The 27,990-nt window shown below is 45.4% G+C and overlaps 1 protein-coding gene across 1 annotated transcript in view; it reads right to left on the bottom strand.

The window, feature by feature from the left end:
* Positions 1-1,547: 1,547 nt before the first annotated feature.
* Positions 1,548-27,990, bottom strand: part of LOC138566774 (cytochrome P450 2A13-like) — a 300,408-nt gene continuing 273,965 nt past the window's right edge. The window contains exon 9 of the mRNA XM_069644422.1: positions 1,548-2,510. Within this exon, the coding sequence (XP_069500523.1) occupies positions 2,329-2,510 (182 nt within the window). The 3' untranslated portion in view covers positions 1,548-2,328. The remainder of the gene's footprint in view (positions 2,511-27,990) is intronic.

Genomic DNA, 27,990 nt, shown 5'->3' with positions numbered 1-27,990 from the left:
TCCAAGCTGCCAATAAATAGTGCTGAGTTAAATCTTTACCTGGACAACCCCCTTTGTACAATTAGCACCCTTGTGGTTGATGGTCAGAACAAATGCAGGGAATAATTAACTGACCCCTAGGTTCCCGCTTCCTCTACAGTGCTCAAGAATGAAAAGGCATGGGCTTCCTACCACGAACCATGATGGAGGAAACCTTAATATACATTTTCCACAGGGTAGTCTGGGCTTTTTTCCCCAGGAAGAAAAGGTGATGACATAGCGATTGACATATCTGACATACCTCTCTCTAAAGAGCATTCCTTCAGTCTGAACGAGGTCTGTGTCTGCCACACCCTTTTGCAACTTTATCTTTACTTTCAAAAGCATTCTTTGTGCCCTTCGGTTCTCAGAGAGGGATTACCATTCCCAAGAAAACAGAGCACACACTAGGCCCAGCCACTCATAATCTCACGTTCAATGATAGCACATACTTTTTGGGCAACTTTTAACATATCCTTTAGTATTGCCAAGTTACCCAAAGTATCTAGAAGCTTATCTTGACATGCATACCATGCACTACCCAGTCCCTAAGTGGGGTATTTTACATATTCACTGAACTTACTATATTTTTGATCTATGGATAGAATATGTTTGCATTTCCTTGATACTAAAGTTCTAGGACACTGTAAGCACCCCTTAGCTACATATTTACCTTACATGAGATAAAGGCCTGGATGTACTGAGCTATGGGTACTATAGGCTGCCATTCAACTGAATTGGGTGACAGGATTGTTTTAGAGTCAGACATCAAATGCACTTGTGGAGTCGTGAGAGCTACTAATATTTGGGGCAGCAAAATCAGATGAGTGTGGGCCTGGATCCACTTTGACCAATTCATCCCAGTCATCATAGTAGACATTGAAGGACTTATCTTCAGGGTTAACTGGAAATACTCCTAGAGCTGGACTTTTCCTTGCTCTTTTAGCTGGAATATTATTATTTTCATGGTCTGAAGGTCTAGATATGTGCTGGCCCCTTAGAAAATATCAAGCAATATATATGCCCCAGAGTGATCAAAATGAAAAGGCTTGGAGGCAAATGCACAGCCCCCATCCCTGGCAGGCTCTGAGTGTTTCCTCCTCTTGGTCATTTTTGAGATCCTGAATCTCCAGTACACCCCAGATTTCCAGTGGTATTTTGCTGTGTTAATGGCTACAAGAAGGACCTTAATTTCGGGGACAATGGAAGAAAGTGCTTTGCAAATTTCTTTAGAAAACGGGTCACGAAACAGGCAAAATTCCCCAACTATGGTAAGGATTCTAAAGTCTGTGTATTCTCTTCTTCTTCATGTTACAGAAAATGTCTCTTTTTCGCCCACCGTAGTATAATATAGTGAACACGTCTGCCTTCTGGGATGCAGCTACTGATTCACATGCATACTCCCACTTAACACGACTTAATATAAAATATATTTTTTTTTTAAATTGAAGTGTAAATTTAGCATCAGATACACACCTTTAAGTGCTGGCTGTTTTACAGAAAGGTGAGAAATCATTTCAGACTTGGTATTCTATTATTACATATATATTTATTGTTAAATGTGTATTTGGTGATTTACATGGCACGGTGTCCAACAGGTTGCACTTCAATGCACAGGTCTTTACATTATACTGCAGAACATGTACCTATAGATGTATATGCACCACTACAGAGCATGTGTGCAAGTTTATTCATTAGCAATTCTTTTTCAGAGGATACAGCTATGGGAAGAGAGATTTAGAAAATGGTCTTCTGGCTTTCGGGATTCACATTGTAAGGCTTTGGAGAATTTTGATATCGTCAGGCGTGTAGATTAATTTCTATATCATTGGTTGCCATATCAGGGAGTGCTGGGAGAAGTAAAGTTTCCACAGTGTGTGTAATCTATACACTATCAGTAAATAAATATAGCCAAGAATTGCAAAACGCTGATCACGTTTGAGCTGAAATAGTATTCATGAGTTATATACTATGGATTATGGTTGGTGCTGAGATAACCACACCCTGTATCAACATGTCACTCTATGTAAACGAATCTAAACAGCAATTAGACAACGTTTACAACCATTGATGCCTAGGTTGCATGCTATTTCTGGCACTGTGTGGACCAGGGACATGATTGGTGTGAAAAGATGAGCTTGCAAGTGTTGACACCCAACCATAGTTATACACATCCAGTCCACTATTAATTAATGTGGTTGAGATAACTGCATACATATACTTGATAAAGCAACATCAATCTGAAACAGTACAATCAGAACCAGGGGTGAGTCAGACAGACCACTCCCTCCAACTTGCAATAGATGGTCTTCAACGTGGAATAAATGCTATCTTAAAAGGCCTGGGTACATTTTCAATGCCAGTTTCTAGAGGCGTGAGATCAATGTCCTTGATGTCCAGGGGAGATTTTAACTTGAAATTCTGCAGAATGGTGACCAGGAACAGAAAAATCTCCATTCGAGCCAAGCCTTCACCTAGACAGTTCCGCTTACCTAGAAGGAAGTAAAAGACCCAATTAGAGAGCAGAAAAACAAGCGATAGTTTATCAAAGTCGTAGAGGGTATCGGGAAAATGATTTGAGTAGGATGATACAAATAGCAGAGGAAGACACAAACATGCAGGACTGAAAAATACTCTTTTTTAAATTAAAAATAATGCGTTTATGTAAAATGCATATTATGCGTGTGTATTCCAATACTTTTAGCATATGGGGCCTGCTTTAAAAAAGCGTTTTTTCAATGGGAAAATCCATTATTAAAACGGTCTGTAAATCAGGCCCAGAGTCTACATCCCAGCCTTTGTACAGCTACAAGGGAGCACCTGATTAATACATGAGATGTTCACCTACATTAAATGAAGAAAACTATTGGCATTCTGGTCCTAATCCCAAAACATCCCAAACCAAAGCCTTATACCCAAGCACACACAGCATTGATACTGCCATGGAATGTGCACCCTGCTTGTGCCTGGACCAAGAAAGACTCCTTTGATGTCCTCCACCTCCAACTCCCTGAAGGTCAGTCGCTTTTCCAAGCAAGGAGTTGGTGTCAGATCTCTCTCTTTGGCTGGTGCCTCCCTCTGGAACAGCCTCCCAGCCTATCTGAAACTTGAGTAGAACCATCTTCGGTTCCAGAAGCAGCTCAAGATTTTCTTCTTTGCTTCTGCCTTCCATCTTCCACTTCACTGTGTATCTCCTGTCTGTTACCGCACTGGTTACCTAGCCACCCGCTGAACCACAGACCCAGTTCCCTGCCCGCCCAGTTGCACACCTGCACTGCCTTCTGGCAACCCTGCACTTGGGCTGTATCTGCAAACCTACAGTCCCCCCTACATGCCCTTATCTAATCACTTGTTGTAATAAACACCGTCTCTATGGGGACACGGCGCAGCAATCTGGCAGCGCTTTACCGGTCTCCTTCCTGTAACATGGTGGATTTCAGTACTGCAGGCGGCGGATTAGTGTTGCAAGCAGTAACTGATCTATCCATGGCCACGCCCCCCTACGCACGCAATGCTTATCATGAGACGGCGACGGCAGTTCAGCGCGTTGCTACTCTCCACAGAGCCCAGCTACGCTTCGTGAGTTTGTTTACTAACTACTTACTTCTTCTCCTTGCCATACCTAGATTATCTCGCTAGCTCTTCCGTCCTGATAGGCACTTTAACCCTTGTTCTGGCTTTCGTCCCAACTTTTTCTCCTAGCTATCTGCAAAGGAATCCCTTCTTCGCTCCAGAATACTTCCGCCTGCACGGCGCGGCGGAGACGTCTCCTTTGACAACAAACGCTCGCTGAGCGGGTACGTCTCTTCGTATTCTTCCCATCTGCTCTCTCATCATACAGCGGTGAGAAATCTTGTGGCTTCATACGTAGATCTCATTCCCTGTATTTCTTCAGGCAAAAGCTTCAATTCGTCCACAAGGGATGCGACTCTCGTAGCTATTTTCTCCGACCCACGTTCGGAGCGGAGCTCTTCTCACCATCTTTCTCCGAGGGTAAGATTCCCCAAGAGTTTCTCTAGGAAGTCAGTTCAGTTCCCTTATCTACCTGGTTCATACTTTTCTGCTTTTTTCACAGCCTCTTGGTCAGTTCCTACTAACATCCCGGGTCTAAGATCGGGGGCCACACCTTTCCTCTTTCAGTGCTTATCTTTTGCTAGTTCTGGGTAAGCCTCCCAGTTCCTCTTTCTTATACTCCATTTATTGTTTAATGAATGCGTTTGTGGGGTAAACTTTAATGTCCTCTTATATTGTTACCCGTTTCCAGTAGTCCTGACTGACTGCATGAAGATCATTTATTACATTGAGAAGTAACATCCATATCATCCGGATCATCCCTGGGGAGCAGCTATCTGGACACCTCGAACCCCAGCAGCTCTTCTCGGCACAGGGTTTTTTTCCCCTACGGGGGTTTTCCCTGGAGGGCTCACCCCTGGCCTGGACCTTGTCGTTCCGGTCAGTTGAGGGACTTCTAGGTATTTCCCCATTCTCGTCCTAGTCTCAGGGAAAGGATTCAGGTAAGTGTTTCCTATTTTTTGATCAAGCCGTGCTAAAATATTTGTGTGATAGTTATTACACTTGTTGTCTGCACTTAACCCCTGCACTGGCACCTGCTGGCTGCACTTATTTTTTCTATGTCTTGATTCTATGCCTCGCACCTCTCCTCCTCCACTTGCCCTGGCACTTGTCCCCCTTACCTCTCCCCAGCACTTGCGCGATCTCAATGTCACTTGGCCTAGTGAGATAGTTTCTTGTCCTCCCTTGTTCCCCTCCCTTGCCTTGTCGCTCCTTGAAACACTTGTGTATTGGCGCCCTATGAATAAAATATCATATCATGTAATCAACAGATTTTACTCAATTCCAGGTGGCATTGGATGATGTTAAACTAATGCTTAGATTGGCAAATGCTTATGGTATTTATGGGATCTGTGTGGACAACACCACTCCGTTTCAATGCTTAAACACATTGCCAATATAGGGATATTTGGGGCCACAAATGGAGTGTCATTCGAATGACTGACGGATTTCACTTGTTATGCCCCCCTCTATAAAATGAAATAAAAACTGAGCTTACCAAGAATGTATTTTCCTTTTCTGTAAAGTTGTGTTTGAAATGTTAAAAAAGACATTTGCAATGATGAGGAGTCTTTTCAAAAACGTCACTAAAAATGTGCACCCTGCACTCATTTGGGTGATGAACTGTCCCCAGCTATCAACCCCCTTGCTTGCGTGTTTCTAATGTACATCTTACTGGCATGCACCAAACACATAGGAATGGAGCGACTGCCTTATGATCCCTTATCCTATCAGCTAGCCCATAGTCCTGTTTACAAGGGAACCCTCCATGAATGTGGGTGGAGAATATGAAGGACTCTCTGCCATTCATCACAATCCATCACTTTGCCATAGTTACTGGCAACAGAGTATTGAGAGATGCCTCCCATATGTGGACCATCTCTGCCTCCCCTATGGAAGGTCGCCATCAGAAGTAACTGACCCCAAATGTAAGCTTATATTTTATTGCCGAATGATTGGAGGATAGCTAATATTTCTATAACACGGGACACCAGGATGAAATGCAACGCGGTTGATCCTGGTTAATCAATATACAACTCTAATTTAACAGGCCTGGTGCATGTGCGTATGGATAACTAGATGCAATGCAGAACGTAGCAAAGCTCGAATAAGATAAATAATACATTTACCTCACGTTAAATACAAAATATAAATTCAAATTGTATTATTACAAACAATGCATATACAAGACATACAAACTTGCTTTAATTTGATCAGCAACTTTAAAGTGCAATCCAAAAAAGTGAAATGTGCTTAATAAAACCTTACACAATTAATAATTCTCTCAGAAATTAGAACAAATCATCCATCCATGCTGGTGCTTTCAACACAGGAACTGTGGAGAAGGCCATCGTTAGAGCCTCAAAAACTTCATTAGTGGAGTCTGTCCAGGCGTACTTTACTTCTTTCTCCAACAGAGCTGTTAGAGGACTGGCGAAGCGTGAATATTCCAAGATCAATTTCTGGTAGAAATGGGCAAATCCTAAGAAACACTGTAATTCTTTCACGGAGGTTGGGGTGTCCATTCAAGCACTGCTGACACCTTGTTGGGATCCATGGATACCCCCAATACGTATCCAAGACCTCTTCTTTGTGAAATTAACACTTTTCCAACTTGCTATACAAGTGGTTGTCATTCAGACGCCCGAAAACAGCTTTTACCTGCGTGGAGTGTTCGTCAGGATGATGAGAAAACACTAGGACATCATATGGGTATATGATTACAGAGTGAAGAAGGAGGTCCGAAAACAAGTGGTCCATGACACGCTGGAAAATGGCAGGGGTATTTGACAGTCCAAAGGGCATCACTCGATATTCAAAGTACCCAGAGACGGTATGGAAGGCGGTTTTACATTCTCGTCCCCTGCTCTGCTGCGGATAAGGTGGTACGCGCCTTGAAGGAATAGCTTTGTGTAAAGAGCTGCTCCTTTAATTGCCTCCAGGATATCAGGGATTAACGGCATGGGATACCGAACAGCTGTGGAGATTTAGTTCAAGCGCCTATAGTCAAAACTCATCTTAACTCATCCGTGTCCTTCTTCGGTATAAAAATAAAGAGGCTCCCGCAGGGGAGGCAGATTCAGAGATTAGACAGTTCCGTAAATGCACTTGGAGGGATTCTTTCAACACAACCTTTTCTCTTTCAGATAACATGTACATCCTACCAAAAGGAATGGGTTGATGAGGTATCAAATTGATGCAGTCATCTTTTCAGTGCAGGGTAAGTTGTTTTGCTTGCGTTTCAGAAAAAACTAGGAGAAACTGCCAGTATTGTTGGGGAAGTTGCTGTATCTCATGGATGCCCTCAAGTGTCTCTGTTCCAGTGTTAGAAGGGGATATGCACAAAGGGCCTGGAGTCATGGAGGGTAGACAATGTGTTACACAATGTTCGGATCCCAAAAAACGCGTATCTGCCCTCCAATTAATGTAGGGGTTGTGTTCTTGAAGCCAGGGGAGCCCCAAAATGATGGGGTGATGAGCTGTCTTGTAAATATCGAAGGTAACTTCCTCTTGGTGAGAGGAGCAAGAAATATGCACTGATTCTGTCTGCTCTCTGATGGGACCTGAAACGAGGGGTGTCCCATCGACTCCTTCAACAGGAATGTGTATGTCCTTGGAAACACAGGGGATCTTGTTGGTGGCAGCCCATATATCATCAATAAAGAGACCTGCCGCCCCATAATCATTCAAAGCCGGAACCCCTTGCACTAGTCCAATTGAATGCTCAAAATCGATCTTGAGGACCACCATTTGGCAATTTGAGGTATGTTGGGCGGATGGGATGGTATTTAACTCCTGGGAACCCATGTTGTTTTCCCTAATCGTGGGTTCCCCTATGATTGGGAATTGGCATTTCCTGGGCCCCTTGGAGGTGCCAAAGGGAAGTCATTTACCAAGTGAGTCTTTGCTGCACAGTACATACATAATCCTGACGTCCTTCTCCTGTTCCACTTCTCTGTGGACAAGGGGCCACTTGCTATCCTGAGTTGTATGGCTCGTCTTGGGTTGGGGGTTTTACGGTTGTTTCAGTGGGTACCTTCCCCTGTCTTCCTCTCTTGCACTCTGTTAGACGTTTCTGCAGTCTATAGTTCAGCTGCATAACAAGAGAGATCATATCAGCTAATTTAGCTGCCAGGGGAACACAATAGATCTTGTCCTTTAGATCTCATTTAGTCTGCAACTAAACACAGTGATCAAGGTGTTATCAGGCCAGGGTGTATTGCGGCCATCTGTTCAAAGTTGGTAATGTACTGTAACAAGTCTGAGGAACCTTTTCTAAGGTCCAAGAGTTGTTCTAGTCCCTTCTTGCCTGTCAAACATAGGCGGGATGTATATCTAGTATTGGATTATTGGTAGTAACTAGAGGGGTGGCCCACTTAAGTGCAGCACCAGTGAGATGGGAAATCATGTGGCCTACACTATCTCTGCCAATTGGGAAGTAGGCCGCCTTAAATGCAAACTGTACGGTACATGCGTAAAGAAACTCTTCGAATTTTTGGGTGTTCCCATCGAATTAACCCCCTGGAAGAGGTCCAGCGGGTAGCTCAGCGGCACTAGGGGTCTAACCATTTCTTGTCTTAGAGCCAGATTCTCTTGCTTGTGGTTTGCTACCTCTAAAGTCAGATTCTGGACTGCTCACACCAGCTGCTGCATCTGATCTATTGTGTTACTTCTTATCTTTTAGTTTTTTTGGGCACTGCTTTCTGTTCCAAATGAATGCTCCATTTGCAGTTTTGAAAGACAAAAAGTACTCACAGGGACGAGATGCGCAGACTGGTTACAAGAAGAGCCTCTGTGAAATCGCTACTGTTTCTTAGGCATCCATCGAGCCGGCATGTAGAGACTCCAGGGAAACCATTGAAAGGAAAAAAAACCTGTATTGGCAGGTACCGTAGTAGAAGCTTCAGTTGGTTCCGGATAGGTCCAGGATTGGTCTATTACAGGTCCAGGACATGAGAGGGTTGCAAAAAGAGAAAACACTATTGGTACCAGTCTTACAAGTTATGGCAAGCTCTGGAGGAAATGCGAGTAAAATTATTGTTTGACTGGAGCTAGGCAGTTTGAGGCAGGAGATGGGCAGGCTTTGGTAAAGAAGTATCTGGAAGGAAACACTGTGGGAGTGGGCAGAAAGGAGTTAAAGAGAGACTCGGGTTAAGAAGCAGAGGACAGTATAAAGAAAACGTAACTCACAAACATATAGCGACAGCTAAGCAACGTGCCATGTCTCCTGCTTCCAAGGGTCATATCCTGACTGCTGGCTACTCCGAGATGACGCAAGGGTGACAGCCTTCACCTGGCACGCCCCCTCCAAAGAGACTAGAACTGTAACACACCACTCTGGTGGCCATGTTGGAAGACTATGAATTCAGGGACACCGAAGACACGCTGCTCCTCCACCTAGACCATAAGGTCAAGGGATGTAACAGGAAGAGAGTTGTGAGGAACAGTCTTTATGAGTCGCCTACAGATTGCTGGAATTGTCATTGTTCAGTTGCTTCCTGAGGAGAGTTTCATTGATACCGAAAGGAAGGGTGCTGCCCTCAGGAAGTTCTGCAAACACTCCAGAATAATACCTCAGGAGCATTAGAGTGCTCACCAAGTAGGGGATTCAAACCACTGGGGCATTTGCACACCAGTCCTTGAAGTATCTGAGTAGATTGGTCACAGATAACAAAGATTACACTTTTGAAGACATGTATAATTTGGTTGCATTTGAGAATAGCCTTAAAAATGGACAGATGGAGCTATACCACCATCTAGTGGACAAGATAATCACAGACCCTAGGGAGATTGCAAAGGCAGCTGACAGGTTTGTGGGAGACGGGGTGTGTTGTGTTTAGTGGCAGTTGGGCAGATGACGCTGAGCTTCCTGCTTTTCACTTTGGAGTTTTTGGAGTCTGTTCATTATTTCTCCATTAATGGAGGAGTGGCTACGAGAGGAACTGAAGACCCTAAATACACATGCAGAGCATGGAACGCACGCAACGGTGTGTGTTGTGTGTAGTGGCAGTTGGGCAGGTGACACTGAGCTGCCTGCTTTTCACTTTGGAGTTTTGGGAGTCTGTTCATTGTCTCTACATGTATGGAGGAGTGGCTACAAGAGGAACTGAAGACCCTTAATACAAACGCACAGCGCGGAGCATGCACAGTTGTGTGTGTTGTGTGTAGTGGCAGTTGGCGATTTCGGCATGAAAGGTGTCCATGGAGACCTGGCTCTGCCCCTATTCCTTCAGCTCATTTCAACATCATAACAGTCTGATGGGACTCTGCGGACACAAGGTGAGAACTTACACTAGTTACCTGTCTGGGCCTTCCTACCTATGTATGAAGTGAGAAGTAGGAAAAATGTACGTGTAATGCAGGAGTCCCGGCGGAAGTTGGCAGCCACCTTCCAAATGGCAGTTGACTTACCTTTGCCTAGCTCCCCTTTATTCCCAGGGGAGGGCCCCTCCAAATTAGGGTATGCAGTGGTTACAGTGAATTGGCGGTTTATAGAGTCAACACAAAACAATAGCACAAATGAGCTACCTGGAAAAACCAACAAGTTGAACTAAATTACCTCCTTCTTTAATCCGGTGGCAGTTTATTGTCAGCCTTCACAATTTCCGCCCTCAGGAAAAGAGGGTGAGGTGTCCTTGAGTGTAGCTGTGGACCAATCAATGTTAACAGGACAAAATACCATTATGTCAGACGAAGCTGTTAAGTGTGTTGGAACTCTAATAAAGAACAACTGGAGCATGCGAAAGGGCCTCGGAGGTATCATTGCATGACTCTGAAACCTCATTATTATTGTACATGACTACGCCTGCTCCAGTTCCGCCTAGGAGACTGTTGCCTTTGTTATGGCAGGTGGACAATAATCTGTCTGAGGGAACCAGTTCTGTATTGGGGGACCTTTGCACAAAATCAACCAAGTACGGTGTGCCCTCGTGAATCTCTATGAAGGTCTCAAAGTGGAATCAGGGATCCACACAGCCAATTTAGAATGCCTACTCTTCAAGTTTGATCATGTGGGAGTGCAAGGTAAAACAAAATAATTTTTGAGTTAAAATCCACATTCGAATTCTGCAAGATTAAATGAGGTTAATGTGGCCAAAGATGAAGTAAATAATGGAAATCACTGTTACGATGTGCACCAAAAGGACTTTCAGAGACATGTCATACTGATAGTGCAGGAGCTAAATCCTGATACTGGGGCGAGTAATCAAAAGAGACCACAGGAAGTATTAATGGGTAATGAGTCATCTAAAGGTCCCACCACAGAAGAACGCAAATATGGGAAAACAAAAAGGGATAGCAAATGCGAAAACCAAGCATTGCAAAGGGAAAAAGAAAAGAAAAAAAAAACAATGGAAAATCAATTCTATCATCACAAAGAAGTTTGTGTTCTTCGACGAGGCAACCCACAGTTATAGCTGCACTCAGAAATGCACCAGCTAAAAACATCAGCAAGCAGGGGCAGGTTGTGGAAGAGTCACCAAATGAAGAGGAGGTGGTTGGGGTAGCACAGGCTACTATTCCACACAAAAAAGGCCAATAAGGAGAGTGTCTCACACTCAGTTCAAACAGAGGATTTTTTGTCTGCTCCCTTTGAGGGAGGGCTGATGGGGAGCTGTAGCCTCAACTCAACAGATGTTAGAGAGGAAGGCCTAAGAAAAAAGACTAGAGTTATATTTAATAAAACATTGAACAAGAAAGAGGTCTGAGCAAGCGGTTTATGGAAGGAAAGCAAACAAGACAACATTATCAGGTCCTGAGCACTCTCTTCAATGTCTTGAGGACAGTAAGTCCACAGGGACTAAAAAAGGCTTCTATGTGAATAAAGACTTCAAGAGTCAGCCAATGGTCTTTAGCATTTTAAAGAGATTGAAAGGACCGAAAATGACAAATGAAGGGGACACGGTTGTGGCTTCTAAATTTTGATAGCAGTCTCAGAAGCAGGAGAACAGAATGCATGCTCATCGGTGTCCTACCTACAAGTTATTAGTAGAGAGCTTACTACCTAAGAACAGAGACTTAATTCTAAACAGAACTAATATACTTTGCCTACTGAGAGAAATCCCACATTTAACATCTCAATAGACTCTAGGAAAGCTTAAATTAAGAGGGATTCATGTGTCTAAGGAAACCATGAGGTGTGAAACAGAAATAAAGTACTGGTCATGGCTGTCTGGCGCATCATCAAGGCCTGAAGAAGAATACGTAGCCAGCCTGAGCTCACTAGCGTGTATACTCAAGAATAACTCTTGGAACACCAGGAGGCATTACAATCTTTTTGTCAATCCCGAGTTCTGCAAATTGTTAAAACTACACGACTTTATATTGTTACAGGAAGACGTGGTTACTTGAATTTCCCTCCTTTGATTGGCATGCCTCATTTCATCAGTCTGCTTGGAAAGGTCTGAGGGGCCGCGGCTCCAGTGGGCTTGTGATTTTGATTAAGTCAGATGTTGGCTTGGAAGTGGTAACTATGCAAATTATATATAGGGGGATTTTGGCCATCCATGTGAAGGTAGTCGATGGGGTCAAGTGGATACATTTGCTCCTGGTTAATGTGCACTGGCACATTGGAATCGGTGACTTGGGGGCAGCCACAAATTCCCTGGTGGTATTTATAAATGATTGATTCAGCCGATTTATAGAGGCCAGCCCATTATTGCTGGAGACTTAAATGGCGCTTGTTCAGAGGTGGATGTTAGGACTTCTCTACTTCTCCCCCACTTCACCCAAAGCACAACATTTAAAACTCTGGGGGGGGGTGGCCGGTTGGCACTGGTTTAAGAGCATGCAGGGACTGGGTCTAACGGTTCTTACTGGTGCAGTAAAAGAGGATAACAAGTAATACCACATGGTATAATGTGGACACTGGTTCCACTCTTGACTATTCTTTCGTTGGGGAGATGCTATTTAATCATTGTGCTTACCTGGAAATAAAGCTTACTCCATTAAGGGATCACTGCATGCTAATTACCGAATGTACACTGACTATGGGCATAGGGGATGACACAGGCCCAGTGGACCTCTCCACGAATCAGGCTGGAAATAGGATCAAATTGAACATGCATAATATCAAACTGGTAAATGACACATTAATGGGATGCTTGGGGAGACATCCCTCTCATGGAAACGTGGTACATTTACTGTGGACTTGTTTGAGCCCTTTGTGGAACGCCTTCTAAAATGGTCCTTGAAACTGTAGGGACTACTTTGGAAAAAAAAAATATAAAAAACATGCGCATATCCCTGATGAGCATCTTGTTAACAAAAACCGCTCAATGAGAGCGCAAATGAAAGTATTGAAAGCAACAGAACATCTCAGCCCTGATGTTCTGCTTGATCATATTAAGGAGGTCATACAAAACTATAAGAACTGGGTAAGGGGAGACTGAGTGTGCATGTTAAAAAGGACTGCAGAGGAAACGTTGTTGGTTCTAAAAAATAAAAAAATCTCTTCAGTTTTGGAGGAGATCAGATTAATGAAGTCCCAGAGATGGAATGGGTAAGGTATTTTGAGGTGAAAAGCCCCTGGGTGGGTTGGACTGGTGCCTGTCCACACGGTGGAAATGGTTTGTAATGGTTTGTAATGTACGTAATGTATGTATTGACCAGAAGGTGATTGAGGGTATCTTGGGAATGATCAGTTCCTCTAGGGCACCAGCCGCAAATAAACAGTCTAATGCCCTTTTTAAGAGCTGCCCGGAAAGCTGGTCCTTAGTATTAACCACCCTACTGAAATGACATTGAGACTTATTTCTTTCCTGAGTTGAGGAGAGTAGCCTACATTATTCCACTATATAAAAAAGGGAAGAGATCGCAGCCAAAAAATTCCTGATCGATCGCTATATTGGATGCTGACAGCAAAGTGTTTGCATCTTGTTTGCTACAGCATTTGGAAATATAGGCTAATGAAACTGGTAGATTGAAGAAGTGGCAGACCGGTTTAGGAAGCACATGTCCACCTCCCTGAATTGATTTGTTCTGAAAAAATATGAATCTGTTTTGCTAGCTCATTAGATCTTACTGCTGCTTTTGATACAGTCAATAGGTGTCTTCTGTGGTCCAGGTTGCAGGGATGGGGAATTCTGCATGGATTGTTAAGACTAATTGTGGGTCTCCATGAGCATTCAGCTGTACTAGTAAGACTGAATAAGGAAGGAGCACTCTCTAGAAGAGTTCTGACTTTTAGAGGCATTAGGCAGGGGCGCATCTTGCCCCCGGTCTATTTAACCTTTGCATGTTGGATATGGGAAATTACTTTGACCCGGCAGTGTTTGAGTCTCCAAAAATTAATAATTTTGCTGTGCCCTGGATTAGTTACGGAGATGACTAACTTATTTTTGACTGCACTGAAATAGGTTAACAATGACTGTGCTCCACTTTTTAACAATGCGCATCTTACAACTTGTCGGGGAGTTTCTCCCGGGGCCAGCTGGGCCGTCCGCAGACCTCCGGGCTGCGAGGCCCCAACTCCTCCCGAGTTTCCCAAAAATGAGTATGAGACACATGCAAGAAGCAAGGTGGTTCTGCTGTTTATTGAACAACGGCAGGGATGGGTCTAGGATCGTACGCGTCCGTCCAGACTCTCGAAATTCGTGGGGCTCGCAGGCCCCTTTTTGCCTCAGTATGACGTGCTACTTGCGTCACCTGGGAACGTTAGCGAAAAAACCTATCGCCACTCTGGATTGGTTCCTCGAGTGGTAGGGTTAGTATAGCATACATATAGAGAACATTGTTAGTGGTTAAGGGTCAGTCAGGTGGTATACTTGGGCTGTCCCTTCTATTAGATACTTGAAAATTGTTACACAAAGACCCCTAATGATTGGCCAATGTTAGTGGCGTCAGTGATGAGTGCCCCCATGTTCTGATTGGTCCACTCGCGAGCCTCCCAGCCTGGGACCATCGTTGTTCCCAGCTCGCGGTGTACCTGTCATTTGCAACAATATGTAACTATGTGCTCGTGCAGACAATGCAAGGATTTGCTCATAGGCCTGAGAGCAGACCTTTCCCATCGCTGTAGGTGTCCACTGGGTCATTTCATTGTTGCAGCCTGTGTCCCAGACGTGGGACTCAGGCGACTTCTCCCTCGTGGGTCTGGTTCCTTGTCAGTTTTGGCTTGGTCACGTGAGGAGAGACCATGGCTGAGGTAGAATTCTGCACATTTAAAGTTGTATTTGCCTTTGCGTGCCTGGTTTTGCTTACAGGTGTGACCTTGGCGTCGGCTGGTAGCATACGAGTTGCAACATCGCTCCCTTGGCTGCCAGCTCTCGCTGGGCTCGTTCTGCAGGGTCAGCAATTGTACTCTTGCTCGCTCAGTGTTCATGGCGGCTCTTGCTTGCGGCCTACTTGAGCCTGGTTCATAGGTGGGGATGTGTAATGCACGGCACTTATGTTGTGGTGTCACATGGCTTCATAGGCAATGTCATGTCTTTGTTGTATTTTCATCACGATGCAAGGGTCAAGAGAAGCGTCAGCAAGCATGTAAACAAGTGCTGTGTGCGTCTTGCGTTTCTGCATTTCGGAGAACCTATGTGAAAAATAATAAAGATGCGCGTCAGTGGGTGTGTCCGTCACCTACGTCATAGTACCGAGTATATTCTTTGTGTGGATTGGTGTGGGAGTGTCCAGTGTGCATGGTTGCACGTGTGTTCTGACAGTTGGCTAGGTCGTCATGGCATCTCTAACGATGTAGGTCCTTATTGTTGAAGGGCTAAGTCGAGTTCATCCATGCCGCAGGTGTCGGCTTGAGTAGGGCAGGCTGGCGGGCAGGCTGGTGGGCACATCCGTATGTTCTTGTACCAGGGTATTTGGTCGTCTGGTAGATAGACGAATTCCTCTTATGGCGGGTGTCTGGGGCGCGATCCTCTGGGCCAGGGGTGCGAGGAGATTGGGGGGGGTGAGTCTTTTCTCCCATTCTCCCACTTCAATCCCCCCTCTTCCACTTCTCGACCACAAACATATCCTTTTCTCTATCTCCTCTTACTCTCCATATTTTAGTCACTCCTCCCAGGTGTCCGTAGTGGTTGACATGGTCCTCAAATGACCAATACATATATACACAACTTCCTCCCGGTTTGCAGTATACCCATCTTCCGATGTAGCTCCTCGGGTTTCTAGGGTTTTCGAGCTTTACGGATGGTGGGTCTAGGTGGTTGGTGATGATCTGTCTGTGCAGTTTTTCTCTTTCCTTTATTATGGTGTCTGTGTGCTGGTCATCATCAGTTGGCATCAAGGGGTGCATACCAACCATTTCGATCATTTCGTCTGTAGTGCGTGCCTTCCTGGCCTTCCAAAACCTTATTATAATCAATGCTGCTCCAGCCAGTATTATGCATCCAACTATAATCTTCAGCCCGTCCGACAGCCATGATGACATCCATGACCATAACAATGAAAACCAGCTATCATCCTTCTTCACTCCTTTACTTTCTTCCATCATTTTGGAATGCATCTGGGCCAGCTGTGATACTGCTTCGGTGAGTGTACCATTGTCGGCATCGTTAGCAGGAATAAATGTGCAGCATGATTGTCCTATCTTTGCGCAAACTCCTCCCTCCATCGCTGTGAGGAGATCCAATACATATCTGTTCTGTAGTGCTACCATTCTCACCGCTCGTAGTTCCTCTTTTATTGCGTTGAATCCGTTTACTGTTGAATTAATGGTCATCATTAGTTCCCATCGGGTTATCTGGAGCCATTTAGCGTTTGCATAAGCTTGTAGTCCAGGGTGTATTATTGACAAGAAGAACATTGCAGCTCTGCTAAATAACCTGTGTTCTGGTGGGATAGAAGTGAGTGCCGTTTCCGACCTTCCCACAGGTAGTTTCCTGTCAAAGGTTCTCCTTGTCTCTTTTTCCTGTTCAGGACATTATTGTTGTTGTTGTCCTCCCCCCTCTGTGATTGTACCGATCTCTTCTTCCTCTTGTTCCCTTCATCCATTTTGGGGAAGTTGGCCATGTTCACATGTTTTTGGGGCACCACTAGTGATGGTACATTGATGTGTACCATTGTGCATATACCATTCCACAACGGGGGCAGGGTGTGATATGCCTTATTTCCGCAGGCCCAGTAGTGATCCATTATCACTGCCGTTCCTGCACCCCCCCTCTGGTAACTCTAACACGCTTGCACAGTTGGTGTTGTATCCCACCTTCACATCTCCTCTGTGTTGGTAGCATAACTTGGGCGCGGTCAGCGGTAGTATGCTTATTAGGTCTTCATCTTTCTCCATCCATGTCAGCAGGGGTACGTACTTGCCCCATGTCGTCCAACATCTGTCATTGTCTTCCTTTATGGTGGTAGTATTTTCTCTTGTTACCATGTTGCTACCGACCACTCCTATGTCCCATTCATTGTTCATGTATACCTTCCCTGTTATTGTTACCAGTGGCCTTTCCCAACAGCCTTGTGTACCAGGAACTTCGGTGGCGTACCAATCACAGGGTAGGTATTGTAGTGTTACTTTCTTCGTTTCTCCCTTTTCAGGGCCACTTGTCATGTACCTGAACGCTTCGGCATGCAAACTGCTCTTGTGGTAACTCAAATATGACTTAAGGAAATTGTTTTCGTACGGGTATGTGTCTCTTGTTTTCCACTCCATTCTCATCACTGTTCCTTGAAATCACCCACTCATTTGGAATAGTGCCAGATACATTATACATCGTGCCGTCTTTTCTTCTATTTCTGTGGCTACGAATGTCCGAGAAGCGCTCATGGCGTATGGGATCAATGAGCAAACATAACAGCTGTCTTCTGTTGTCTGCTTACCTATTTGGGTCATGTTCTGGTACCACACGTTGTTCGAGACGTGTGCTGAATCTGTTATGTAATTATCAATACCCTTATTATCTGAGTATGTGCTGCGTTTAACTCTACTTCCTTTATGTGGAGGGTTGGCTAGTACCACCTGACGTCACACCTGTTGCAGCCGTGGGAGGGGGTACGTTAGGTTTGGGTGCAGCCATAATATTGATAGCATAACTTTTCTGCCATACAGAGGCAGCCAATAGACCAGTGATGACCAATACTCCTATCATTTTTATTACAAAAGCTAGTCTCACCGGCATTTGCTCTTACCTTGCTGCAGTCCGGCAGCTTATTCTTGCGACGTTAAAGTTGCCCGCCTGAAAATTCTCAATACGCTTGTTATTATGGTTAGTTGTTATCAAGCTCTCCCTATCAAGTAGTCGTTCAGTGCCCAGGCGAAGAGCTGTTCCCACGTCAACCTTAGTGATCTATCTCTTAGAGCAGGTAAGTGCTGGTGAAGATGGGGAAATGATTGTTCTATGGCCAAAACAAATGCGGTGTAATAGACGCGTACCCTCCTTCTTTTTAGGTACTTTGGCCTTCTTATATGATGTACAAATTGGTGTGATAGGGCTTCTTTGGCGATCAACTTACAAAAATCTAAGATTATGCAATGTAACATGAAAAAAAGAGCCACTACATTTCGATGGCGTGGGTTAACTGAGCCTTTGCAGAGGGTGGAGAAATTCATCTATTTAGGATTTCCAATGCCTACAAAACCCCATAAATCGTAGGAGAGGGAGTAGATGAGAAGCAGGGCTATAACCTTGTCCAATCAAATGTGGTGAGTGGATGCTCATTACGGCAAGTTCTCGTTACTCCCGACACTGAGATTTCATGAAGGAAAGATTATCCCTAAATGACACTATAGAATTAAGGTGCAATTTTTTATGGGTGCCAGAAACTCTCCCATTGCTAGAAGGCTTCAAGTGGCATAGAGTTTTAGGACTCGAAATCAGTTCCCATAGCAGTAATACAATACGATGTGCGCATTAACTCTCGCACTGCCAGAGCAAATTGGAGAATGTAATCCTTTTATCGAAATATAATTTGTCCTTTGGAATATTTATTGTATTTTGATTTGCATATTTTAGTGCAAACTTCCAAAGTGGAGGTTTTGAGTGAATTTGTGGTATTTTGCACAACTCTGTTGAGTCAGCTAGGGGTGTTACAGGAGGACCTCATTAGAAATCCAGTGTGGGTCAAAAAGAGTCTATATACAAGGGATTGGTCTCAGATTATCGAAAGATGTGATAGTTATGAATCGACGCGTCATCTTGAGAATGACAACAAAAGACGAGGCACTGTAGCACAGTTTTTGTACATTTACCCATCTAGATCAGTCAGAAGGCTGTTTTTTTTAAATTTTTGCTGGAATCTGTTCTTAACAAATAAAATCAATTGGCGGTATGGGCAGATCCACAGTGAAGTGAATAATTGTAGATTATGTTTTCGGCCTGGTTCCCAGGAATCACTGGAAAATGTGATGTCCTGCTCATCATCATCAGTGTTATTTTAACAAATTTGCACATTACTATCACCCTGACTGGCAGGAGAATTTCTGGAATTATTGTTTAGCTGGCAGAACTACCTCATTGGTGATAGGAATTGTGGGTTTTTTAAAGTGTTTGTTCCTTGATGTTATTGCCATAATTTAGTGAAGGACCTGCTATGAATTAATACAGTGATGATTAATTGTATTAAGTCAAGATTAACGTCTGTTGTTTGAACATTTGTTTGAATTGTATTTGTATGAATTGTAGTTCATATTTAAGCTTATTACTGGTTTTATTATTGATTTTGTAATTGTTAAAGGTTACTTGAATAACCATAAAACATGTTTTTTAGACTCCAAAAGAAGGCTTACAAGACTGCATCTCAATCAGATGGCAAGGTTATGGATAAAGCAAAACAAAAGATGATAAACACAGGTTCACATCCTTATGCTAAGAAAAGTCCCCAGAAACGTGAGGGTCATTCCAGCCACAGAAAGGAGAAATCAGTGCAACCCTAGCACTGGGGCCCATACATTTCAGCTCCACAGGGCTGCCTTATGTGTGGAGAGTGGACACATAAAAAGGGATATCTTGATTGAACAAATAGACAAAGATGTATGCAGTTAGTACTACCATCATGGTGAAGGAAGAGATAGAGAGGTAGACAGCATGGGCATCATAGGTGAAGAATTCCCACTTGGGAAGTTGCTCACTAAATGCATCCTTTTATCTCTGGATGGGAAAAGGTTCTTGGTCTCCAACTGAGGTCCTGGTTCCAGCTAACACTGAGATCTTTCGGGATCAAATGGAATAAAGCCCAAGGACTTCATGAAAATGCTTAGAGTATCACTGCTGTCCAACAATGATGATTACATGAAAAGCAGGTAATTCCAGGGTTCTTATAAGATACTTAGCGGATTTGATCGCCTTAACCTGATGCACATTCATCGAGTTCCGCTTGAGAGAGGAGACCTCTCAGCTCTGCATCGCCATCAAAGATGCAATCCCAGTGGACTGTCTGATAGGAAATGTGTTCCCAGTCAAAATACATTTTTCTAAAGCTCTTTTCACTAAAAGGTCATCTTAGAAAGACCTCTCTGTGACGGCATGGAACGGTCTTTCTAAAGCGAACTGTCATGCCGCTGCCATGCAGGAGTACACGCAGGGGCTGACAGGCTTTGCGGGACCAGCTAGTGGAGGGACAGGACAGTAAGTGTGTGTGTTTGTGCGCACATGTGTGTTTGTGTGTGTGTGTTGTATGTATGTGTTTTGGTTTAGGGGGTGGTGGGTGGTGGGTGGGAAGGCTGGGACTGAAATTCCAAGGGTTGGGGGTGGGGTAGCGGGCTGGGGCTGAAATCCCATGGTAGATGGTGGGGGCTTAGTGGGAGCACAATGGGGGGATTGAGGAGAGAACCCCAAAATGTTTCTTTTAAAGGGGAAACCGCATTGTAAAGGTCTCAGAAGAAAAAAGACCTTTAGATTGATGGATTTCCAATGAAAAGAAAATCGGTCAAAGTAAATTGGTATTTTTCTCTTGAGACCTTTAAAAAAAGGTAATTTCACATAGAACCAGGGCATGGCCGGTTGGCTGAAGAAGACATTGCTGTGGTCAATAAATCTAAGGTCAAGGAAGCATCAGGGGAAATAACCCATGTGGGCATGTGAAGATTCCATCTGGAAGTTTTGAGAGACTAGCACCATCAGTACTGCCCTGTCAGATTCAAAAGTGCACAGAGGCACAGAGAGGCCCAGTGGCCACTGAGGTGCCTACTGTCATGGAATCAATGATCTGAGGGTTTTGCCAGTCATAAAACCACAATCTGGAATGGAGGACACAGGTTCCGACCTCAAAAGGCTTACCAGAATCAGTGACTTGTCCAATCAGACTACCTTTAGCTGAGCCCAACAAGACTACCCACTACAGCTGATCTGTGTGAACAAGTAGAGAAACAGGCTATGGGAGAATTCCCTTAGATGTTCAGTTTGTATCGGGAGAAGGTTCTCCTGTACAGCGAGCCCAAGAATATTGGGGCAGGGGCCAGTCAGAAGTTAGTTGTGCTCCAATTCCACAGTAGGGTCCAATAGGAATTTGCTCATGACATTCCATTGTCAGGTCACTTAGGATTGACCAAGACAGCTGATAGGCTGTCTGCCCATTTTTACTTGCTGCAGATTGGAATTTCGATAAAATCATTTGTCTGGTCCTCCCACATTTTACAAGCATCTGGTAAGTCTGGCGGAGTCACACAGGCCCCCTTAATTCCACGACCAGTGGTTGCGAGGCTTCTGAGAGAATTTGCATAGACATTGTGGGCCCTTTGGAGCCTCAAACTAACTCAGTAAAGTGGTACATTTGGGTTATGGTAGACCACACCACCTGGTGCCCAGAGGCTATACACTTAAGGAGTATCAAAGCGCCTGTCGTGGCAAAGACTGTTAGAGATATTCTCTTCTGTGGGGTTCCCTGAAGAAGTTATTTCTGACAGGGGAGCCAACTTTATATCCACAGATACAAAAGCGATGTGGGATGAATGTAGGTTAGCTTACAAGTTCTCCACAGCCTTTCACTCACAAACCAATCAGCTTGTGACGCAGTTCAACAAGACCCTGAAGTCATGATAAGTGACTTGCAAGAGACCTAAGGAGAAGGTGGGTTATTTTCCTGCCATGCTTTCTGTTTGCTTACCAGAAGGTGCCACAGTGAGGTGTAGGCTAGCACTCTGTTACTGGTCCCTTAAAAGTCCAGTATTGGGAAAACTGATGTCTCCTTTTGTGTGGACTAGAGAGGGCTCCTTTCTGCTACCAAGTCATATGTACACCCAATACCTACAGCAAACCCATTGATTGAAACATTAGGTGCTGTCAGGCTGATCTTGATGAGCAAACAAAGGATAGGTCCCCTTTTTCCACTCTGGAAGGGCAGTATCAGTCAGTGGCGTAACACAAAATGTGGGGGCCCGCCTGCAAGTCATGCTGAGGGCCCCTCCCCCCAACTCAGCAAAAAATCACGGGTCGTGCCACACTCTACGCAATACGCACAAATGAGCTGTTCAAGTGGTATGTGTTATAAACTAAGCCTCCTTCATAGAAAAAGAACCACAGAAGGTAAGTAGTTTACATGTAGGTTTATTCTCTGTAGTTGTAAGGTAGAGAAAGCACTGGGACATCTATCCAGCCCAGCACATTAGGTCCAACTGACACCAGTAGAACCCAGCACTCCAAACCTCCACCAACACGCCACACAGAATGTCAGTGACATCACCACACCATCATAACAGACATAGCCCATAATCAGGCCCCAGCACAGATTATGACACATCTCCCTCCTTACAACTGACACAACAATATTGCAAGAAAAGTTATTAACAACCACTAGAACACCACACGTTGATTGCAAATTGCTCACCAACCACCAAGATGAAGGAACACCCCAATCGTCACACAAAAATATATAGCTCATACCAACTCAGAAACAATTCCCATCTGAGCCAATCCGCTACACTACAAAATCTAGCCAAGATTTTAAATAAAAAACACAAAACACAAAAACTAAACCCAAACCACAGGCCCTCCCCACAGCCTGAACACCCACTCAGCTATAAACCCACTGAAGAACAACAACAATGGAAGAAATCAAACCATAAATCCTTCCATGGTGGAGAGCCCACACAACACATCCAAACTAACCCACTCAACTTTGAAGCCCCACACAGACATGTGGCCACCATGTCTAAGTCCAACTCATAAAACTCCAAACCAAAACTCTGATCCTACCGCAGACATCACATCACCACACTATCCCCATAACTTACCGAGAAAGCACCTAACTACCCCTCAACTGGAACATAGACAGCACCTCACTGCCCCTTAACCACATGTTAGACAGCACCTCACTGCCCCTGAACCGAAGCATAGACAGCACCTCACTGCCCTTGCTACACCATAGACAACACCTCACTGCCCTTACTACACCATAGACAGCACCTCACTGCCCCTTACCACACCATAGACAGCAACTCACTGCCCCTACTACACCATAGACAGCACCTCACTGCCCTTACTACACCATATGCAGCACCTCACTGCCCTGGACCACCGTGAGACAGCACCTCACTGCCCCTTAACCATACCAAAGACAGCACCTCACTTCCCATACTACACCATAGACAGCACCTCACTGCCCCTTTAAAATCACCAGACAGCACCCCACTGCCGATAAAAATCACTGACGGCACCCACAAATAACCAGGAGACATACCCCTACGAACAACAACAAAGAAAACACCACAGGACAACATATAAAACCCCGCAATAACCAAACCAGATAAGAGTCCACGGCACCAAAGTCCCTGCAGCAACTCACACCCACATGTCCACAGAATGCAAAGCAGTAAATAACATGGCGCTAAGTCCCCTGCACCAACCCCGCACCCACATGTCCAAAAGAAAAAAATATATATACTGACACTGCGCCCAAAAACATTCGCCAGCCTCGCACCCCCGAGGCATGTAGCAGAACTGCAATCAAGAAAACATAGGGCCTCATTACGACTTTGGAGGTAGCCATGGTGCTATTAGCACCATGGCTGACTCCAAAATCTTGTCCGGGTTCCCTGAATGGGGAAATACCGGGCCATTCCGACTTTGGAGGGCCCGGTATTTCCTCCTTCAGGGAACATTGGCCCGGTCCTTCTCCATTCCCATTCGAGCCCCCATAGGGCTCAATGGGAATGGGGAGGGAGCTAAGAATGGGCCCATTGTTAGCTCCCTGGTCCCCTCGCGGGACCGGCTATGGATGTCTGGAAAAACCAGACATCCAGAGCGGGTCCCGCGAGAGGACCTCGTAATAGTGCGGAGGGGGTTTAACGGCGCCAGCACCATTACTGGCACCGTTAAACCCATTCCGCACTAGTCGTAATGAGGCCCATAGTCTCAAATTGCAACCCCTGACCCACCAGCACACAAAAGAAAAACCCAGGGGCATACTCTAGACAGCAGGCCACAACACAGAAACGACATTGCAAAATTCAATAATACAGGCCCAAAACCACTAACATATACACAGGGCCCAACCCCGAAACGAAACTACCCTTCCCCCCCGAGGCCACAACGTAAACACAACACCAAAATTACAGGCCTCAATGACAACATAACCTTATTAGTCCTCCGCCTTCCTGGGCACCTTCATCCTCACGTACAGACCCCAAAGATCAGGATCCAAGTCCCTCAAGCCTTCTGCACCACCACGACACTTGATGCAGGAGCCCAGTTGCTGTTGCCATTCCTTGGGACACATGAAGCACCACACTTTCCTCATGATCCCCTCAGAACCATCACTGCACCTTTCCACAGCTCTGGCGTCATCTTCCTCACTATCCTTATGATGTTCTCCGCCACCGCCTTCGCATCCATAACCCCTCTGCCGTTTTCTGAGCCTGCTTTTTCCACAAAGCTGAACGCCAAAGTGAAACGGGTCCACAGCCCCTGCCACCAACTCCACTGCGACCCGAGTCAGCTCCAAGACCTCTGACAACGCACTACTAGTGCGCAATCCCGTGCTCACAGCACTGTCCACGCTGCGTTCCAAATGAACGCCGGTGTGACTTTCAACATTGCCTTCCAGCAGATCCGTCAGCTCTCCGCCCACTGATGTCATCATTCCATCCTCAGGCACTAGGGAGCGAAGACTGCCATCCGCTCCCAGCACAAACGTAGCACTCCATCCCGCACCACTGTCACAGACATAACGGCAGCTCAAAACACCAGCCTGCTGCCACCACAGACCGGCTGACAACAGCCACCTCAGTTTGCTGCCAGGCCGCGGCCCAGCTACTGTCCATCCAGGCCACCTCATAACAGCCCGACTGGAACACCTGTGGCAGACACGACAGAGTCCTCATAGCACCTCTGCTGCTCTTGCAACCTCCCGAACGCTACACCAGGATAACACGGCCGCACCTCTGGCCGCCTGTCAACTGCACTCTCAGGATCCTTAACCTGGATCCCGACCAGGACTAGACTCTCAGGGTCCCCGACCTGCACCCTGACCAGGACCTTCACTGCACCGCCCGGCCTGCAGCTTCCGACTGCTGGATAGATGTCTCCCTGGAAGGCAGCGCTTCTCACCTGCTGCCCCTTCCCAGCAGCAAAGAAAACATCCTCGTCGCCAGTGTTATAAACTAAGCCTACTTCATAGAACAAGAACCACAGAAGGTAAGTAGTTTACATGTAGGTTTATTCTCTGTAGTTGTAAGGTAGAGAAAGCACCTGGACATCCATCCAGCACAGCACATTAGGTCCAACTGACACCAGTAGAACCCAGCACTCCAAACCTCCACCAACACTCCACATAGAATGTCAGTGACATCACCACACCATCATAACACACATAGCCCATAATCACGCCCCAGCACAGATTATGACAGTATGCCACACACTGCACTAGGAGAAAGATATAAATATGTGTTTAATGCAGTATACAGCACGCTTTCTGATAAAAATTGGCTAAAAAGCCAGAGTGTTTGCAATGGTTTTGTAGGGTAACACCAATCCAATACATGCAAGTCACCAACAGTGCACAGGAACATTAATGCTTTGCTATTAAAAATGCCATGTCACATTGAAAATATGTCCTACTGGCTGCACAATGTAGACCAGTGTAGACACGTAATAATATTACAGTAAAGCATGCCAGGCAATATTTAGACATACCTAGACGCCAGTCGAAGCAATAACACTCATCAAGAAGAGAACACACATTCAAGCCTGCATCTATTCGGCCTCTAACAACACAGACAAACTTTTTAAAATCTGCAAGTAGCTGGTCAATCCTGTGGCGGTCTTTATCTCTCCTGTTCCCTCCCAGGCCCTCTGTATGGCTCTGTTCTCTCACTTCTCAGCTAAAACTCAGGATATACAGTCCCCATCTCCTCTTCCTCTCCCTCTTCATCTCTTAGCCCCCCATTGGCCAGCTCTACTTCTTTTCCTCCTTTCTCCTCTTTCTCTCTGAAAATACCTGATGAGGTTTCTAGATAAGTCAGATCTTTGAAAGTGTTGTCCAAACAGGTGCTCCCCTGCTCCTCTAGAACCATCAAGGACCATATTGACACCCTCTCTCCAGCCTTTGCTGATTTCTGTAATCACTCTTTCACCACTGGAATGTTCCCCTCTCCCCTTAAGCACTCCCTTGTGCGCCCACTCCTCAAGAAACCGCCTGCCTTTCCTGCCTGCCTGGCAAACTATCGCCCAATAACCATCACCCCTCTACTGGGCAAACTGTTGGAAAAATTGCCCATCTTCCAGCTTATTCTCCAAACTGAATCTGTTGGTTGTCTCCATGACCATCATTTTGGCTTCAGAGCTGCTGGAGGCATGAAAACTGTGCTCCTGAACACCTGTGAAGATCTGCTCTCCAACCTTGATTACAGCATTCCTTCTGTCCTCATCCACCTTGATATTTCATCTGCTTTCGACACGGTCAACCACGCCATCCTGATAAATCAACTCCATGAGAATCTGGGCATCATGGATCAGGCCTTTGAGTGGCTGACCTCCTTCCTCTTGGACTGCCCCTCCCAGGTGCAACTTGGTCCCTTTCCCTCTGCCACATCTCTCTATACCTGTGGCGTTCCCCAGGGATGCATCCTCCCACCCTGGTTTTTCAACCTATTCTTGGCCCCTTTGGCCCACCTGATCGCTACCTTCTCCTCTTATGCAGATGGCACACATCTACCAATCTCTCCCTTAATGCCAGTATGGAGATCCTTCTCATTGGGACCTCTGCCCCTGCTTCCCACTTTCACTCTGGCCGCCCACCTTGGGCCCTCTTTCTTCGCCTTCCTGCGAGGCAAAGAACTTGCTTGTCATCTTTGACTCCACTCTCTCTTTCTCTCCTCACATCTCGGACATTGCCAAGAAGTCCCACTACCAGCTGCTCCTCCTCACAGGGACTCTTCCCTTTCTCACTTTCCCCCAGAAGCTCACTATCTCCAGAGCCCTGGTTCTCTCTCGGCTGGACTAATGCAACCGCCTCTTTCTCATCCTGCCTTCCTCTATTCTCTGCCCTCTGCAACTAATCCAGAACAGCACTGCGAGAATTATCCTTGACCTCAAGCCCAGGGATCATATCTCCCCAGCCCTGAAATCTCTCCACTGGATCCCAGTTGCTGAAAGGATCAAGTTCAAGACCCTTTGCATTGATCACAAAGCTTTCTGGGCCCGGGCCCACACTTCATCTATCGCTCTCTTCCAAAATACCTTCCTTCTCAAGCCCTTCGCTCAGCTACCTCCAACTCTCTAAGGGTTATACACTTCCCCAGGCAGAGAGTGGGGGGGGGGGGGGGGTTCTCTCTCCTATGCAGGTGCATCCCTCTGGCAAGGCCTCTCTGCCCCTCTCAAACTTGAGCGGGACCACCTGAAGATCCGGAAGCAGCTCAAACTTTCCTGTTCTCATCTGCTTTCTCTCTCTCCCTCCCCTTCTGACCTACCTGACCTACCTGTCTGCTGTACCGACTTGTTGCTTGGCTACAATCAGAGTCTCACTATTTCCAGACTCTTTCATGGTTTATTACAACTAAAGTCAATGGGTTAGCACATCCTGTCTCAACCTACTCAAAGTTTTACCACAACAAAAGACAGAATACATTTATTCTTCAGTTTGTTCCTCAATTCAAGTTCCCCATGAACTTATTAAATGTCCCTACAACATTGCTTCCTATCCTTAAGTGTATGTGACTAACCCTAGGAGTGCGCTGGTGTATCGCCTGCAAGGGTTAGGGGGTAGAAGAGAAAAGCTCGCCCTATCCTCTCTCACTACTTTCCTAAAATACTATAAAAGGAGCACACTTGTTTTGGAAGTCAATTGGTTATATTTATTCTTATTGCTTCCAGTTAGTGTGACTTATCAGACTACTAAAACTCTTATCATATGCCTCTCCTTCTTAACTTGTATTGCTTTTTAAAAAGTTGTAGTATTGATATTTTTTAGCAAGCCCAATATTGTTTCAATGAGTCAAGGGGTCGGGTTATCAGCCCAGACCGCTAATCATCAACCAGTTTCAGTGGAATTACACCCACTCTCCGCTTTCTTCAGGACTTTTAA

Source organism: Ambystoma mexicanum, chromosome 2p, assembly GCF_040938575.1.
Source record: "Ambystoma mexicanum isolate Mex_15411 chromosome 2p, UKY_AmexF1_1, whole genome shotgun sequence".
Lineage (NCBI taxonomy): Eukaryota > Metazoa > Chordata > Amphibia > Caudata > Ambystomatidae > Ambystoma > Ambystoma mexicanum.
Note: the sequence above shows the minus strand (reverse complement) of the source record. Positions and strands in the feature narration are given on the sequence as shown.